At 41.4% G+C, this 14,421-nt stretch overlaps 1 protein-coding gene across 1 annotated transcript in view; it reads right to left on the bottom strand.

The window, feature by feature from the left end:
* prkcbb (protein kinase C, beta b) overlaps positions 1–14,421 on the bottom strand; it is a 125,681-nt gene that overhangs the window by 77,500 nt on the left and 33,760 nt on the right. The window contains exon 3 of the mRNA XM_053648215.1: positions 10,835–10,917. Within this exon, the coding sequence (XP_053504190.1) occupies positions 10,835–10,917 (83 nt within the window). The remainder of the gene's footprint in view (positions 1–10,834; positions 10,918–14,421) is intronic.

Genomic DNA, 14,421 nt, shown 5'->3' with positions numbered 1-14,421 from the left:
ATATAATGACTGACGTACAAAGTAACTAGAATAGTAGACTAGTAGAATAACTCAATTAAACTTTCATTAAAAGCCAAACCTAGAGACTTAAGCTATATTTGGATTGCTACCATCCAACATAAAGACAGGAGGAATTACCACAAATGCTGATGGAAATAACAACAATACAAGAACCATATTTAGCAAAGTGGAACACATACATTATTGGCACAGCCTTATTACTGGGGAAAAACAAACTAAACCATTCTATTTCCTCAGTATCCATTCATATTGGCACACTACTCTAAGTTGGAAAATTTTGATAGCCTGGTAATGTGTATAACAAAGGTTTAGGTAGGGCCTCATTAGGCCTGTCACAATAATTACGTTATCGATTTATCGTACGATATATGAACATGCCCTCGATCATTTTTGCTGACCTTGATATTGCCCGTTGTGTGTACATGTGTGTTTGTTTACATAAGAATGAATGTCACCAACATTGTAGCCTGCTTTGTGCTGCTTCTGTCCTCTCGCCATCTCTAAACCTGTCAAATAAAAAAATCAAACTTCGAATGTTCGTTGAATTTAAGATAAAAATGCACATTCGAATGCAAAAACGGTGTATTCGAATTTAAGATGTGTAGTACGTGCAATTAAAACATACTGTTACAAATGACACCTGATATATTAACAATGCACTAACAATTTTCCCTTGCAAAGGGAACTCCACATTGCGTTTAGCATAACACTGTGGGGGAGCGCCCTTGCGTGGGACCGGCATCTGAAGCTTGTGTAAAATCATGCCTATTTATAGGCCTGCCGTGATCAGGTGACGTGGCAATTAAGCGCGCCGCATGATATATATATGTGGCACCTGTTAACTGCACCGTCAGCCTTATTATCTTCAGCGAGACTGCATGTCGGTTGTTTGTGTAAAGAAACAAAAAGATGCTTCATTTCCTGTCTATCTTTTCTCAAAATCTCTAGACTTTTCTATCTCTTTAAAAAAAAAGAAAAGAAAAAAAAAAGGAATGAGTGAGAGAGAAAAATATGAGTGAGAGAATCCAGGACGTGTGTTACGCTTTGCTCCCGTTTCATGATGGGGAGTAGTGCACACTTTCTGTGTGAAGTGTCTAGGGTAGAGCATGCGACGGCAGCCCTCGAGAGGTCTGACTGCGCATTATAACGCCTACATTAGGCAGCTCCGTTCGCGACTCGCTCTTCTCGGAAGCCGAAGGGAGTTGGGTTTCAGAGCCTCGCGGATCCGGGCTGGCCGCTGCCGTGGCAGCTAGCCATTTCAGGTCCAGGGGATCTCTTATGGATCTCGAAGAGGAGCCAGAGACGAGCGCTGCTCTATCTCTTGCTCTGTCTTCTGTCTCCGCTGGATTTTGGAGCTTGCATCGCGACTCCTCCTTCTGCTATGTAAAGCCAAAAAAAAAAAACACACACAAAAATAATAGTAATAATTCCTCTCTGACTCCGAGGAGCCAGAAGGGTGTACTAAAAACTGAGAGCAGCATATAAAGAGCTGCTTGAAGTGATTACTAAGGCTGGATGAGCTTTTTTCTCCCCAGTGAAAGTAAATCTCTCACACTGCTGAAAACTCCCCTTTCTTCCAGAAGTGCATGACAAAATCAGGCTTCTGGGGGAAACCATGCATAAGCCGTATTTATAACCCCACGATGTTGGATTATTCGGCCATTGTGGGGAATGAACAGCATGACTATTTAGCTATGCTGAAGGTGGAGGAGGTGCTTGCAAGCTACCTCTCTCCATTGACGGCAGGTAATTTAGGGGGGCCGGCTTTGCCATCCAAGCCACTGTGTAAGGCCACCGTGGCATTGGTGGGCAAGGCCTATGCAGTAGTAGTCTTGCTTGTAGGTCACTACAGACAATGACAGTGTTGCAGGCCTACTAAGTCGACCTGCTGAGTGAGCTCGACATATGGCGGCATTCAGCCAGTTCCTTCCATCCATGAGTGGAGCCCGGGCCAGCGCTAGTGCAAGGGAGACACAGAAGGCGAGTATGGCAGCCCGCCAACCCCCGCAGACAGCCAGGGGAACCGGGCAGCCACAGTCGCGGCCTGCTACTAGACCTGATCTGAGAATGGTCATAAAGGCCAAGCAGACAAAGAAGAGTGTTCCTGAGCAGCCGTGGAGGGACGTATCAGGTGACATGAGGTTGTTAGGGCAGTTCACCTCCAGTGCTACTGTAGGGCCTCCCCTAGCAAAGGCTGTCAAGTTTTCAGTGTTCTCTGGTCAGCGAGCTGTCACAGGGCAACGAAAATCTGATGCTTTCCCTCCAATAGAACGTGGAATAGTTAACGTCACTAAAAGACCGTCTGGAAACTACTGCCAAATGTGTCTCCATGGGTTCTGTCTACCGTAGAAAAGGGTACTGGGTCCAGTTTAGAGCTCGACCCCCTCGGTTCAGAGGTGTGCTCACTACAGTAGTCAGCACAGACCAGAGCCCGACGTTAGCGCAGGAAGTAAGATTCCTCTTGGACAAAGGGGCCATAGAACATGTACCCCATTTCCTGAGGGAGGGAGGATTTTACAGCCGTTATTTCCTGGTCCTCAAAAAATAAAGGAGTATGCGGCCACTTTTAGATCTGCATCATCTGAACTGTACTCTTTGGACATACAGGTTCAAGATGCTGATGCCCAAACTTATCATTCCACAGATTCAGTTTGAGGACTGGTTTGTGATGATAGATCTAAAAGGTGCATGCCAAGATCGGGTTCTTCCCTTCGGGCTAGCTTTATCCCCTTGCACCTTCACAAAGTGCATGGATGTCATTCTGGGTCCACTGTGACTTCAGGGGATCCATGTACTAAACTACCTGGATGACTGGTTAATTCTAGCATGATCCAGGGAACTGGACCATGATAAAGCTGGATCTTGGCACCCCCTCCAGTCTCTATGGGAGACTATTGGAGCTTATGGCAGCAGCAGCCAACATCAATTGAGAGGTCACCATGTGTTTACAGACAACAAAGCGGTGGTCTCATATATTGACCACCAGGGAGGATTATGTCTGCGGTCCCTGTTCAGGCAGGCACAACTAATTCTTCTCTGGGCAGAGGGAAAGTTTTGGCAGTGAGTGAAACATACATTTTGGGCAACTGGAATCCTGTTGAGGCAGGGGCTGAGGCCCAGGGATTGGTGGCTCCATCCACAAGTGGTGGAGTCCATATGGCGGAGGTATGGCCAAGCGGGACTGCATGTGTTCGCCTCCAATGAGACAACACACTGCCCACTATGGTTCGACCTCACTCCTCCTGCACAATTAGGGCTGGACGCCATGATCACATCTATATGCTCTTCCCTCGATCGCTCTGCTCCCACAAGTTCTAGCGAGAGTTCGCCAAGACAGTCTACGTCTGCTGCTAGTAGCACCTTATTGGCCAGCTCAAATATGGTGCTCAGAGTATGTGCACTGAAGTGGCGGCTTTTTGTCTTGTGGTGTGAGGAACGCCAGCTAGACCCAGTGAACTGCGCAATAGCTACAGTCCTGGAGTTCTTGCAAAGATGTTTCTCAGCGGGGTGGGCTCCTTCTACAATCTGGATTTATGTGGCTGCCATTTTGGCCAGCCACGCCCCTATTGATGGCCCCTATTGGTCCAGTAAGGGCTCTCTGTACTTATGTCCACCGCTTCGGCCAGTGGCGTAAGTCGGAGCAGCTGCTGGTCTGCTTGGTGGCGAAAGTAGAGGTGATGCTGGGTCAAAGCAGCACATCTCTAATTGGATAGTGGAAGCAATCTCTATCACTTATAAGGCGTGCGGTCTCGCTATGCCTCTGGGAATAAGGCCTCATTCCACTAGAGGGGTCGCCTCCTCGAAGGCTTTGTCCAACAGGGTATCGTTACAGGATGTGTATGCTGCTGCAGGGTGGTCTACGCCACACCACACACAACCCACAGTTGTCTATATATCACGCGACCCACTTAATTGCCACGTCACCTGATCACGGCAGGCCTATAAATAGGCATGATTTTACACAAGCGTCAGATGCCAGTCGCGCATAAGGGCGCTCCCCAATAGTGTTATGCTAAACGCAACGTCTCGATCCCTTCTCAGGGAACAGGGTTGCATGCGTAACCCAGACGTTTTTTGAAGACGGAAAATCTAGAAACAATAGTTCTAGTGTTTGTAAGAATCCAGTCGTAGTCACTAAAGTCGGGGATTGAGCCGCTTAAGCTGCGTGAGCTGAAGCTAAATAGTGAATGAACAGTGGTAAACTGAAATACTTTACTAGCGGGTTAATGAATTCACCCAAACACATTGTATACACGTATGAGATTAATCAGACATTTACACAACATAAACTTAATATTACAACTCGCTTCTGCACAAAATGACGTGAATGCACAAGTTAACTTGAGCTGAAGTAAGGCGCTAGGTAGAAACTGTAAGTCACGTTGTGAATATGTTCTTTCCGTAATGTGATACCATTCATATAACATGTTCAACTGTCCACCTTGTAATGGAAGTCGTAGGGTTTTCAAATAACATGAGCGTTCGGCAACAGCCGTGAACACATTACAAAACATTTCACTATTGACAAATCCCAGACAAATCCCCTGGACTCCAAATTACGTTTCACACCAGAGTACACTCGAAAAGTGATATAAGAATTACACAAGATCACGTGTGAGTAGTCGTTCTCGTGCTTGTCTGGGCGGGGTTTTGAAAATGGCGGACTGCAAGAAGCTTGCGATACACTTTGTTTGTGCGCTGATTTGCAGCAAAAAGTCAAAAAAGAAGAAGAAAAGGACTATGGAGAAAGGAATGGTTGGGGAGAACTTGAAATGACTACTAAACAGTGAAAGAAAAGGAAGAAGTGGAAGTTATTTTGACTCACTTCTATGACGATAAAAAAAAAATGTACCAATGTAACAGCACCTCAAAATCTAAAGACAAGTAACAGAAAAGGTGAATTAGGTGTCAATTAAGTGGGGAAAAGAAAATGGTGTGTCATGGAAATTTCTAAATTGATGGGTTTGTGTTGTCTCACTTGTACAATGTTCAATTAAAGCCTGGAATATAAAATGACTGAGTTTCACAAAATGGTATTCTTAGTTCCTGACCTAATGAACTAGCATGAGGATGTGTTTTTATTAGATACTATAAAGCACTTATGTACATAAGTCACTCTGGACAAGGGCATCTGCTAACTGCTAAAACTAACATTGGTTAGCCTTCTTATGCATAAATTTACAAGCACTCAGGAGCACAAATAGGATATTAAAGTTTTTCCAACCTTACAGGATTTTCATGAATACCAAATTACCAAATAAACACATTCAGATCCAGCTTGTTAAATGAGGATAATAGTTTTTTTTATGATTGATCTTTCATTTGCGTTATCTATGCCAGTAATAAACCTACACTTCTAATACTAATAATAAACATAAAAACACACTGTCAAGAAGACACACAAAAATAAATTGCCGCCAATGTAAATGCTGTATTCCAATCCTGTTTTAACACTTCCCCTTGTTCACTTGTTTGCTCTTGGGGCCGTTCCATTATTTTTCATTGCTTTGTGTGTTACATCACACAGACACACACACACACACAAACGCACACGCACACACACAAACGCACACGCACACACACACACGCACGCACACACACACAACCGCGCACACACACACACAATAGAATAGCAGGATGGAAAATCCTCTAAGACTGTGGCCTTCAAGGTGTTACCATGGTGATGGGTAAAGCCCATGGCTAGCAAAATGCCAACAACTACATGTGAGAGAGAGAAAGAATGACAGAGAGAGAGAGAGAGAGAGAGAGACAGCGTAAGACAGCTCAATATCTGTGTTTAAATCTCTCTATCTCTCTATTTTTGTTGGTTTTCAGTGTCATCATGCTGTGTTAAGGTGAGGCAGAGAATTGTGGGTAATGAGTGTTCGCTGTAGCTGCACTGTCAATCACACAGCTCAGTTCAAACCTGTCAGAGGCTTTGTCCCAAATCCACACACTTGTGTACTCTGTACTGTCATACTGTTTTATCATGGTAGTGTGCAATTTGGGATGGAGCCATGGAGAAACTGGAACACGTACACACACACACACACGCACGCACACACACGCACGCACACACACACACACACACACACACACTACACTCCTCCATCAGTCAATCAGAGATCAAAAGCATTTGGCAAATGTGGGACCTATTTATAGCTGCCACCCACTTACAGTGTCCTGTGATTTAACACAAATTAACACCAGGGATTACGCGAGAAAGGGTTAAACTCTCCATAGACAGACAAAAGGCAGAGGGAAAATAAACATTTGATTTTATTTTAAGTAATTTTATAAACTTAAATTAATTAATTTATTTAACAAATGTTACTTATTCATATACTATATACATATGGGTGACTAATTAACAGGGAAAAAATCTTTCACTTCGACTGATCAGTTTTATCCTATGATGAAATGTTTCTATGAGAAGGGGAGTCCATGGGAGTGGGCGTGGTCTCTTCCAGCATGAACAAAAAAACATCAAGTGAGCAGTAAATCTGCCGCCTAGTTTATGATAGAGGTCAGAGGAGAATGGCCAGACTGGTCAGGAAGGCTACTGTAACTCAAATAACCACTCCTTACAACCACTGTGGGCAGAAAAGCATCACAGAGCACACAACACATCACATTCTGAGGGACTACAACAGCAGAAGACCCCATGGGGGTCCAATCCTGTCAGCGAAGAACATGAATCTGAAGCTACAGTGGGCACAGACTCACTGATACTGGACAACTGAAGATCTGTAAAAGAGTAGGTAAAGTTTTCTACACTTTAGTTTCAGTGACATGGCATGAATGCAAAAGAAAAAAAGATGTTCATAACGTATTTACCGATCTGCCATAACATTAAAACCACCTGCCTAATATTGTGTAGGTCCCTCTTGTGCCGCCAAAACAGCTCTGACCCCTCAAGGCATGGACTCCACAAGACCTCTGAAGGTGTGCTGTGGTATCTGGTACCAAGACGTTAGCAACAGAACCTTTAAGTCCTGTAAGTTGCAAGGTGGGGCCTCTGTAGACTTGTTTGACTCTGGTCAGAGTATGAGTATATAAAGAAAAGCTTTTCACAGGCACTCGTTGAACTCTGAATATCTAATGAATATCTAATATCTATTAGCTATAGCAATATCTAATAAAGTCATCAGTTCAAGAAATGTATTCATTATATTTTAAACACTAAGGCATAATTTTAACATTCTTTAATAAGCTAACAATCTTGTCTTCAAATAATAACAAGCTTCCAAAAATATACAGTAGTACCCTTTCCTCAATCTACTTTGAAAACATAAACGGTGTTCTTGAATTGACTTTCAGGTTGCAGAAAATCTCATCGTAGGTGCTAAAGTCATCTTTTCGCAGTGACACTTCCCTTCCAAATTGCATGTTTTACCCACGCAAAGCACAAAGCACAATTTGAGATGTTACTCCTGATGAATGACTGATATCCATCTCCTTCTGTCTTCTCTAGTGGCCTACAAAACACCCCGAATTCCTTAGAGGCGTCGTCCTAAACGCAGCGCTTACTCGGAGCAATAATGAATCTGCCGCCCTCTGACACTGTCATTTGTGTGTGTGTGTGCGTGTCTCTGTGCAGTTACAGGTATAAATAGTCACACGCAGGAGAGCGGCAAATCAGAGGGGCTCACTTATGGCTTCAATTATAGAAGTGGGCTAATTAGGTCGCCTTTATCTAGGGACTGATGTATTCTCATTAAATCCAAATTCACCGCGGACATTATGCAGGAGAGCGACTATCACAGCGTCCACTTTGTGTGTGGGTGTGTGTTATTCAAGATAGGGGATCCAAGTCTCTCTGTCTGGCTCTATTAACATCTCTCTCTCTCTCTCTCTCTCTCTCTCTCAATTTGTTTTCTTTCTTTCGCTCACACTCTCTCACACATTCTGACTCCCTCTCCATTGCTTTGTCTCCTTCTCTCTCGTCCTTGGTGTTAAATGAAATGAGGATTATAGTTTGGGCTTTTATTCCCGTTTCTTCCTTTCAAAAGGAGGTGACTCATTCCTAGCAGAGTGGGGGCATGGTCAAACACACATCTGCAGGTGGGCAGGTCTGTATGTGTGTGTGTGTGTGTGTGTGTGTGTCTCTGTGTGTGCGCGCTTGTGTGTGGGCAAAGCAAGAAACGTCCATTCATTCGCATTATAATTAATCACATTATGATTGTTATTAATGCAGAAACCTGTCCAGTGCTACTCCCTCTTTTCTGGAACTTTCTCCAGTTCTCACTAAGCAAGGCCCTGCAGAGAGCTAAGGGTGCTTAAGCAGGAGAGTCTGGCACTAGTGAAAAAGGGAGGGTGCGTTCTGAAGAGCAGGAGGGCACACTTAAGAGAGGTTGAGCAGTTTCAGGCAGGCTAACAGCGCATTTAAGGAAGCAAGTGCTTTTGAGAGCACTCTCATCACAGAGAGCAAGCGCACTATTGTGGTTATTAGAGTCTTTAAGACAGGGCGAAAAAAAGGCTGCCAAAGATGTTTCGCACGCTTCCCTTGCACGATTCCTTTCGAAATCTCTTCATTTCAGAGCTGCAGTGCATAAGATAGAAATGAAATAAAAAAAGAAGCAGCACATTTTGAGTCAGGGAAGAAAATATATACACATATATATGTGGTGCCCTGGAAACCCTGCAGTAGTAACTCCCAGTCAGAGCTCTCGAGTCAGACTTGGTGGGAGGTTTCAGACGTCATCACACCCCAATCGCAGGCCTGAAAACGGTGCTTCTCTTCTACCGTCAGCGCAAGTGTACAGACAGAGGCATTGTCAAGAGACAGAACGATAAGAGGTGGCAAGCCAGGTGTGTTTCACCCAATACATAAGAGGTTTTGATCCTTCAAACTCAATCGATTGCCACTGCCACAATAAGTGTACCCTTTGCTTTGTGCGCGACTCGATCCCAAAGCCAACAGTAGCGAACTAGACTGTTCACTTGTTGAAAGTGAAAGTGGTTTTGCTCATTCTTGTATTACCCAGTAACTGTGACAGTCATGTTTGATGTCTGCAATAAAGTTATTTTTTCTGATCGTAACCCTGTATTACTGAGGACTTGTCCACAATAATACATGTACCTGAAAATGCAGTTCACAAATACAGTATTTTTGCCACGTTTCTGCTCATCAGTCAGGTTAGCATATTTTGCTTGGTGTCATGTAAATATCTTATGTGGCTTTTGAAAGGCAGTACTAAATGAAAAAAAAAGATATATAATAACAAAATAATAACAATTTAGACCGATCATCCTATTCAAAAGTTTACACCCCTCTGGCTCTTAACGTATCGTGTTGCCTTCTTGAGCATTGGTGAATGTTTGCACCTTTTGTAATAGTCGTGTACGAGTCCCTCAGTTGTCCTCAGTGTGAAAAGATGGATCTCAACATCATATAGTCACTGATAGAAAGGGGTCAAATATGCAGAAGATGCTGGAAAAGCAAAGAATGTTTAGGACCTGGAGGATTTTTCTGAAGAAAAGTGGGCAGTTTAACTGCTCAGGACAAACAAGGGACTCATGAACAACTATCACAAAACATAAACACAGTCACTGATCATCCAGGTAACGACACACAGTATTAATAATCAAGTGTATGTAAACTTTTGAACTGGTTCATTTGTGTAAATTCAGTTATTACTGTATTTTGTGGACTATATGTAAACATCTGTAATGTGAAATAGCTTATTCAGGGCAGAACTAAATAAATAAACAAAATGCAATCTTTATGATCCCTCTTATTTATTTAGGTTTTTTTTTTAAATTATTATTAACATTTTGCAGATTCTGCAAGGCCTATGGAAACTTTGTAACCTATGTATGATCTCAACTGTATATTTTTGGATAACCATTTTTTTTGGATATCTCTACTGATTCTCTAGTTCTCTAATGGCCAAATGAAATTCTTTCTTTTTTTCTTTTTTTTGTGAGACCCCAGAATGTTAATGGCAGTTTTGTAAGTCAGCATTAAATCATGAGTGACAAGAATGTGGTGATAAAAGCTTTATGTCACTGTCATGTTTTATAAAATGTTGACAGTTTAATCAAAACATCTTTAAATGTAACGGCATAAATGACATTTTTATCCACTTGAATTTTGATTACTTCAGTATTTATTTAGCATGCTTTATTTTTTTTTTACCCAATCCATTATTATAAATCTTTGATGCATTTCCCCTTCATAGATTACGGTACTTAAAAAGGTTAAATGGTTGACTGGAATAGAAGCAGAAAAAAAATACTCAAAGCGGAATCTATGACCAATCAGATCTAGGATCAAAATAATGAACTAGAACCAAAGTTAAAGCCAAAACTAGAATCAGATCTTTAAATAATTAAGACGTAATTAAGTCTGCTGTGGCACTTTGTTTTCGCTTATGGCTCTTAAAGAGGTTAAATGGATCCAGGGAGCAGAGCCAGAAGAGGTTTCTATACATCTTATATACATATATACATTACAGTATATTCTCCTATTGTATTTATTGTGTGTATTTGCATATTTACTTCCAGCTAGGCTGTATGTATTGTGCTCCATGAGGAACTGATCTAGATACTGACTGTTTACAGTGCATACTTACAGCAAGACTTAGGGGTCAACTGTCAAGGCTCAGAAAGAGCTGAAAGTGCAACTCTGTGACTGGTTCAGACAGGAAACACACTGATCGCAGGGGTAGTTCCCTAACACACTACTGCACTGTACACCTCACTGATAGCAGGAGAACCACAGTCCTTCCTGCATCCCTGAGACAGATATACAGCTTGGGAAAGCAGAGACACAGCAAGGCGGGAGGAAAAAAAAAGAAAGGATACTCACATCTGACGCCGGACCTTTATCTGCTCCAGGACAGGAGAAGGTGACAAACTCATGACAGCGCTTATGTACCACAAAACAGCAAACTGGCAGAGGGACAAAGAGACAAAAAAAAGACAGAAAGTTGCAGTTAGGATCAGGAGAGCAATGAATTCTTGACTAATAGCGCTTGACAGTGTGGTCCAGCACAGTATGGTCTTAAAACAAAATTCTTAGGATTTCCTCTGACTAATTTATGATAATGAATAAGACTGAAAGATGATGGTTTGCTTATGGGTCTGGGAAGAAGACTGATTATCTGGCAAAAATCTGTACATAAAGAGAAAAAAAATCTTATTGATCAATTGCAAATGCAAATTATTCAGACCTTTTAGATTTTGCTCGTCTGTTTTTAGTTAAATTTCCCCCTGAAGATCAAGACCATCCATCCATACAGCCAGCCATTCAAATCATGAACCGTATTGCTTTAGGACACGAGTTGTGCGTCAACACTTTCGATACAAATTAAAACAAGTTTCAATTGGTTTGGATGATAATCTCTCCTATGCAGAAAACAATGATTAACTTCAGTTTGAACCACTCAGTATTCATCAATCTCTGGTCTTCATCACATTAGATCTGTGAAGTCACAACATGTCTTGGTTAAATGAGATTTCTGGGAACCTCTGAGAAATAGAATAGCTTATGCTCATTCGGCTGGAAATATTACAATAATTTTGGGCATCACAAACATGCTAATCTGTCAACCACATAATAGAATGTATAATGTGGAAAAATAAATTATAAATTGTTACACTCTACAGGGGAGGTTATTCAATGAAAATCATTCAATGTAAGATGGGGCACTACTGTCTTAATATTTTGTCCAGGGTGCCAAGCAAGCCAAAACACTCACATGATTATTCAACGAACCCAAAGGTGAGGTCTAAAGATCTACAGCCCTTTTTACACTGGGTAATGTCGCGGCTCATGACTCCACCATAGAAATGGAAGCAATTACTCTACAAGAAGGATATGGACCTCTCTGGACTTTTCTGGAGGTTCCAACATTAGAACATTAGCCCAGCCAGAAACCATGTGGTCAAGGTTTGTGACTTTTTTTTGATGCCACTTGACCAGCATGGCACAACATCATTGACAGAATAATGATTTTTGGATTGTGGCAGGAAATTTTAAAGGTGTTTGATAGGAATTCAACAGAAAGTCAGATTCTACACAATCCATCTATGGACTTAAGCTCAACAGAAGGTGGAATCTGCAACAAGATAATGACCCTAACCACACAATTCAGTCTACGAATGGTTGCAGTATAGAGTGCATTTCATACATGTGGTAGCTGTACAATCAAGTAGTAAAGGAAAATATAGATGCAGAAAATAAACCTACAGAGATTTTTAAAAAAGTGTAGAATGAAATGAAATATAAATTAAAAATATCAAAGAATTTTACAATAATAAAATAAAGACAAGGTCTCGAGGAAATGCTGTACTTTCAATTAATGGCAAGTTAAATAATACATTTTCAAATGCTTTTTAAAAATTGTACCTGTTTAATGCAAAGTGGTACGGAGTTTCACATTTTTGAAGCATAATATAAGTTTGGCCTCTCCACATTTTATTTAATTTCTAGAAAGCCAACATTAGCAGATTTCAAGCCATGTGCTGGGACATAGATAGACAGATAGATAGATAGACACATTCAACCATCCATCTTCCATACCGCTTATCCTACGCAGGGTCACGGGGGGAGCCTGGAGCCTATCCTAGGGAAATCGGGGCACAATCACTGTGCCCACCTCAGACGCATTCAATGTCTGATCATTTTGTACAATTACCAAATGATAAAATATATGATTGATGGGGTTCTCTGTATCTATGTTTAAGGCTTAGATGAACATCTTTTGCTATTTGAGATTAAAAAAAACATCCTGCAGAAATTCTAAATGGTTCACAACCTTTCTCTCGCCATTGCTGCTTCTGTGAACTTTCCACCCCACAGAAACATGAGAGCGAGACAGCTTTCTCCATCAACACCTCTACTGAAACTGACACGCTCCTTGAACAGATAGCGCACTTTTCTGTAGATGTTGGTGAATGGCCGGTGATTAGGCGAGCACCAGCTGCTGAGTGCCAATGTTTTTTTCTACATTTTGCCGGCAGCCATGTGAGTGCGGTGTGCAGTAGGGCTTCTGTGAATAGACAACACAGGCAATGGCCCTGGGGCACACATACACATTTTGTTCATTGTGTTGTATCTATGTATGTGCACATCTGTGTAATGGTAAAACGAAAATACATTTTAATGCCGGGATCTTAAAAAATGGCAGTGAGTTTTCCCAGGTCACACACCATAATCCACACATTTTACAGTCACATTAAAATTATATACAGTGTATAATAAATGGGGCAAAGTACTGATTACTGTCCTACCATCAAGACCTACTGAAATGTAGCTATAACTACAAATAAGTGATACACACACTATAGGCTTGTGACATCACTGGACATTCACATGTCCAAACAGTATTCACTCTGTGAAACCCCAAACCTCAAATCTAATAGGTGCTCCCTGTTTTAATGAATCTGAGTTCTCCATGGTCTGACCTGATATGCTGTTGAACCACATAGGATAATTAGCTAACCTTTGCAACCACATAGTCATGCATTTAATCATTTTCTTTATGTGTTTGCTATTTGGCCTTGGAAAATCCTTCATGTGGTGAAATACTCAAATAAATATTCAAATACAAAACTACACCAGTGCTGGGGCTGCACGATTATGGGCAAAATGATAATCATGATTATTTTTGATCAATATTGAGATCAAGATTATTTATCACGATTATTTATTGATTTTAGGGACAATATATTTTTATTGCACTTTCACATTTAAATAAACAGACCGCTGCTTTCACCCCCATGTTGTGCTACATTCCTGATAATGTACAAATCATTGCATCAAATTAGACTGATCCTTAACGTGCGTCATCTCGTAGAAGCAAAATATCAATAAAATTGTACCCAAAATATACGATTTACCTATATTTTTACCAAAGTAAAAATAAAAATGCCATCAACCAAATGAAAATATGCAGTTAAATATGACAATATGCAACCAGATGAAAGCAATTCAGGCCTATGCAGAAAAGGCAATAACATTGTTTACAGGAGGAGAGAGGCAAACAAATCACCCAATCGAGCAGTGACGCAGGGATGACGTCATTTTGTACCGGAACCTGGAAGTTAGCGTCACACTGGTTCCCTCGACAAAAACCCAATAGGATTTTCCCATAGGCTTTTGGATTATTGCAAATAAATAATCTCTGTGACCAACCAGAGTTTACAATACTAACACGTTTTGTCCACCAAGATAATTTTCACAAATGAACACAGTTTTTATGAAGTTTGAAACCTAAATACAATCGCCAGAAATAAACAGCTAACCGTACGCTATAAAAGAACTACACCACAGTCACTCGACTTCAACGTCACCATCACCGAGCTTCCAACAACTTTTCCAAACTTGATTTAAAAATATTTTCCATGATACGGATTCACTCTGTGGATGATCCACGTTTTCTGTGAGCGGAG

The sequence above is a fragment of the Ictalurus furcatus genome, chromosome 2 (genome assembly GCF_023375685.1).
Source record: "Ictalurus furcatus strain D&B chromosome 2, Billie_1.0, whole genome shotgun sequence".
In the NCBI taxonomy this organism is placed as follows: domain Eukaryota; kingdom Metazoa; phylum Chordata; class Actinopteri; order Siluriformes; family Ictaluridae; genus Ictalurus; species Ictalurus furcatus.
Note: the sequence above shows the minus strand (reverse complement) of the source record. Positions and strands in the feature narration are given on the sequence as shown.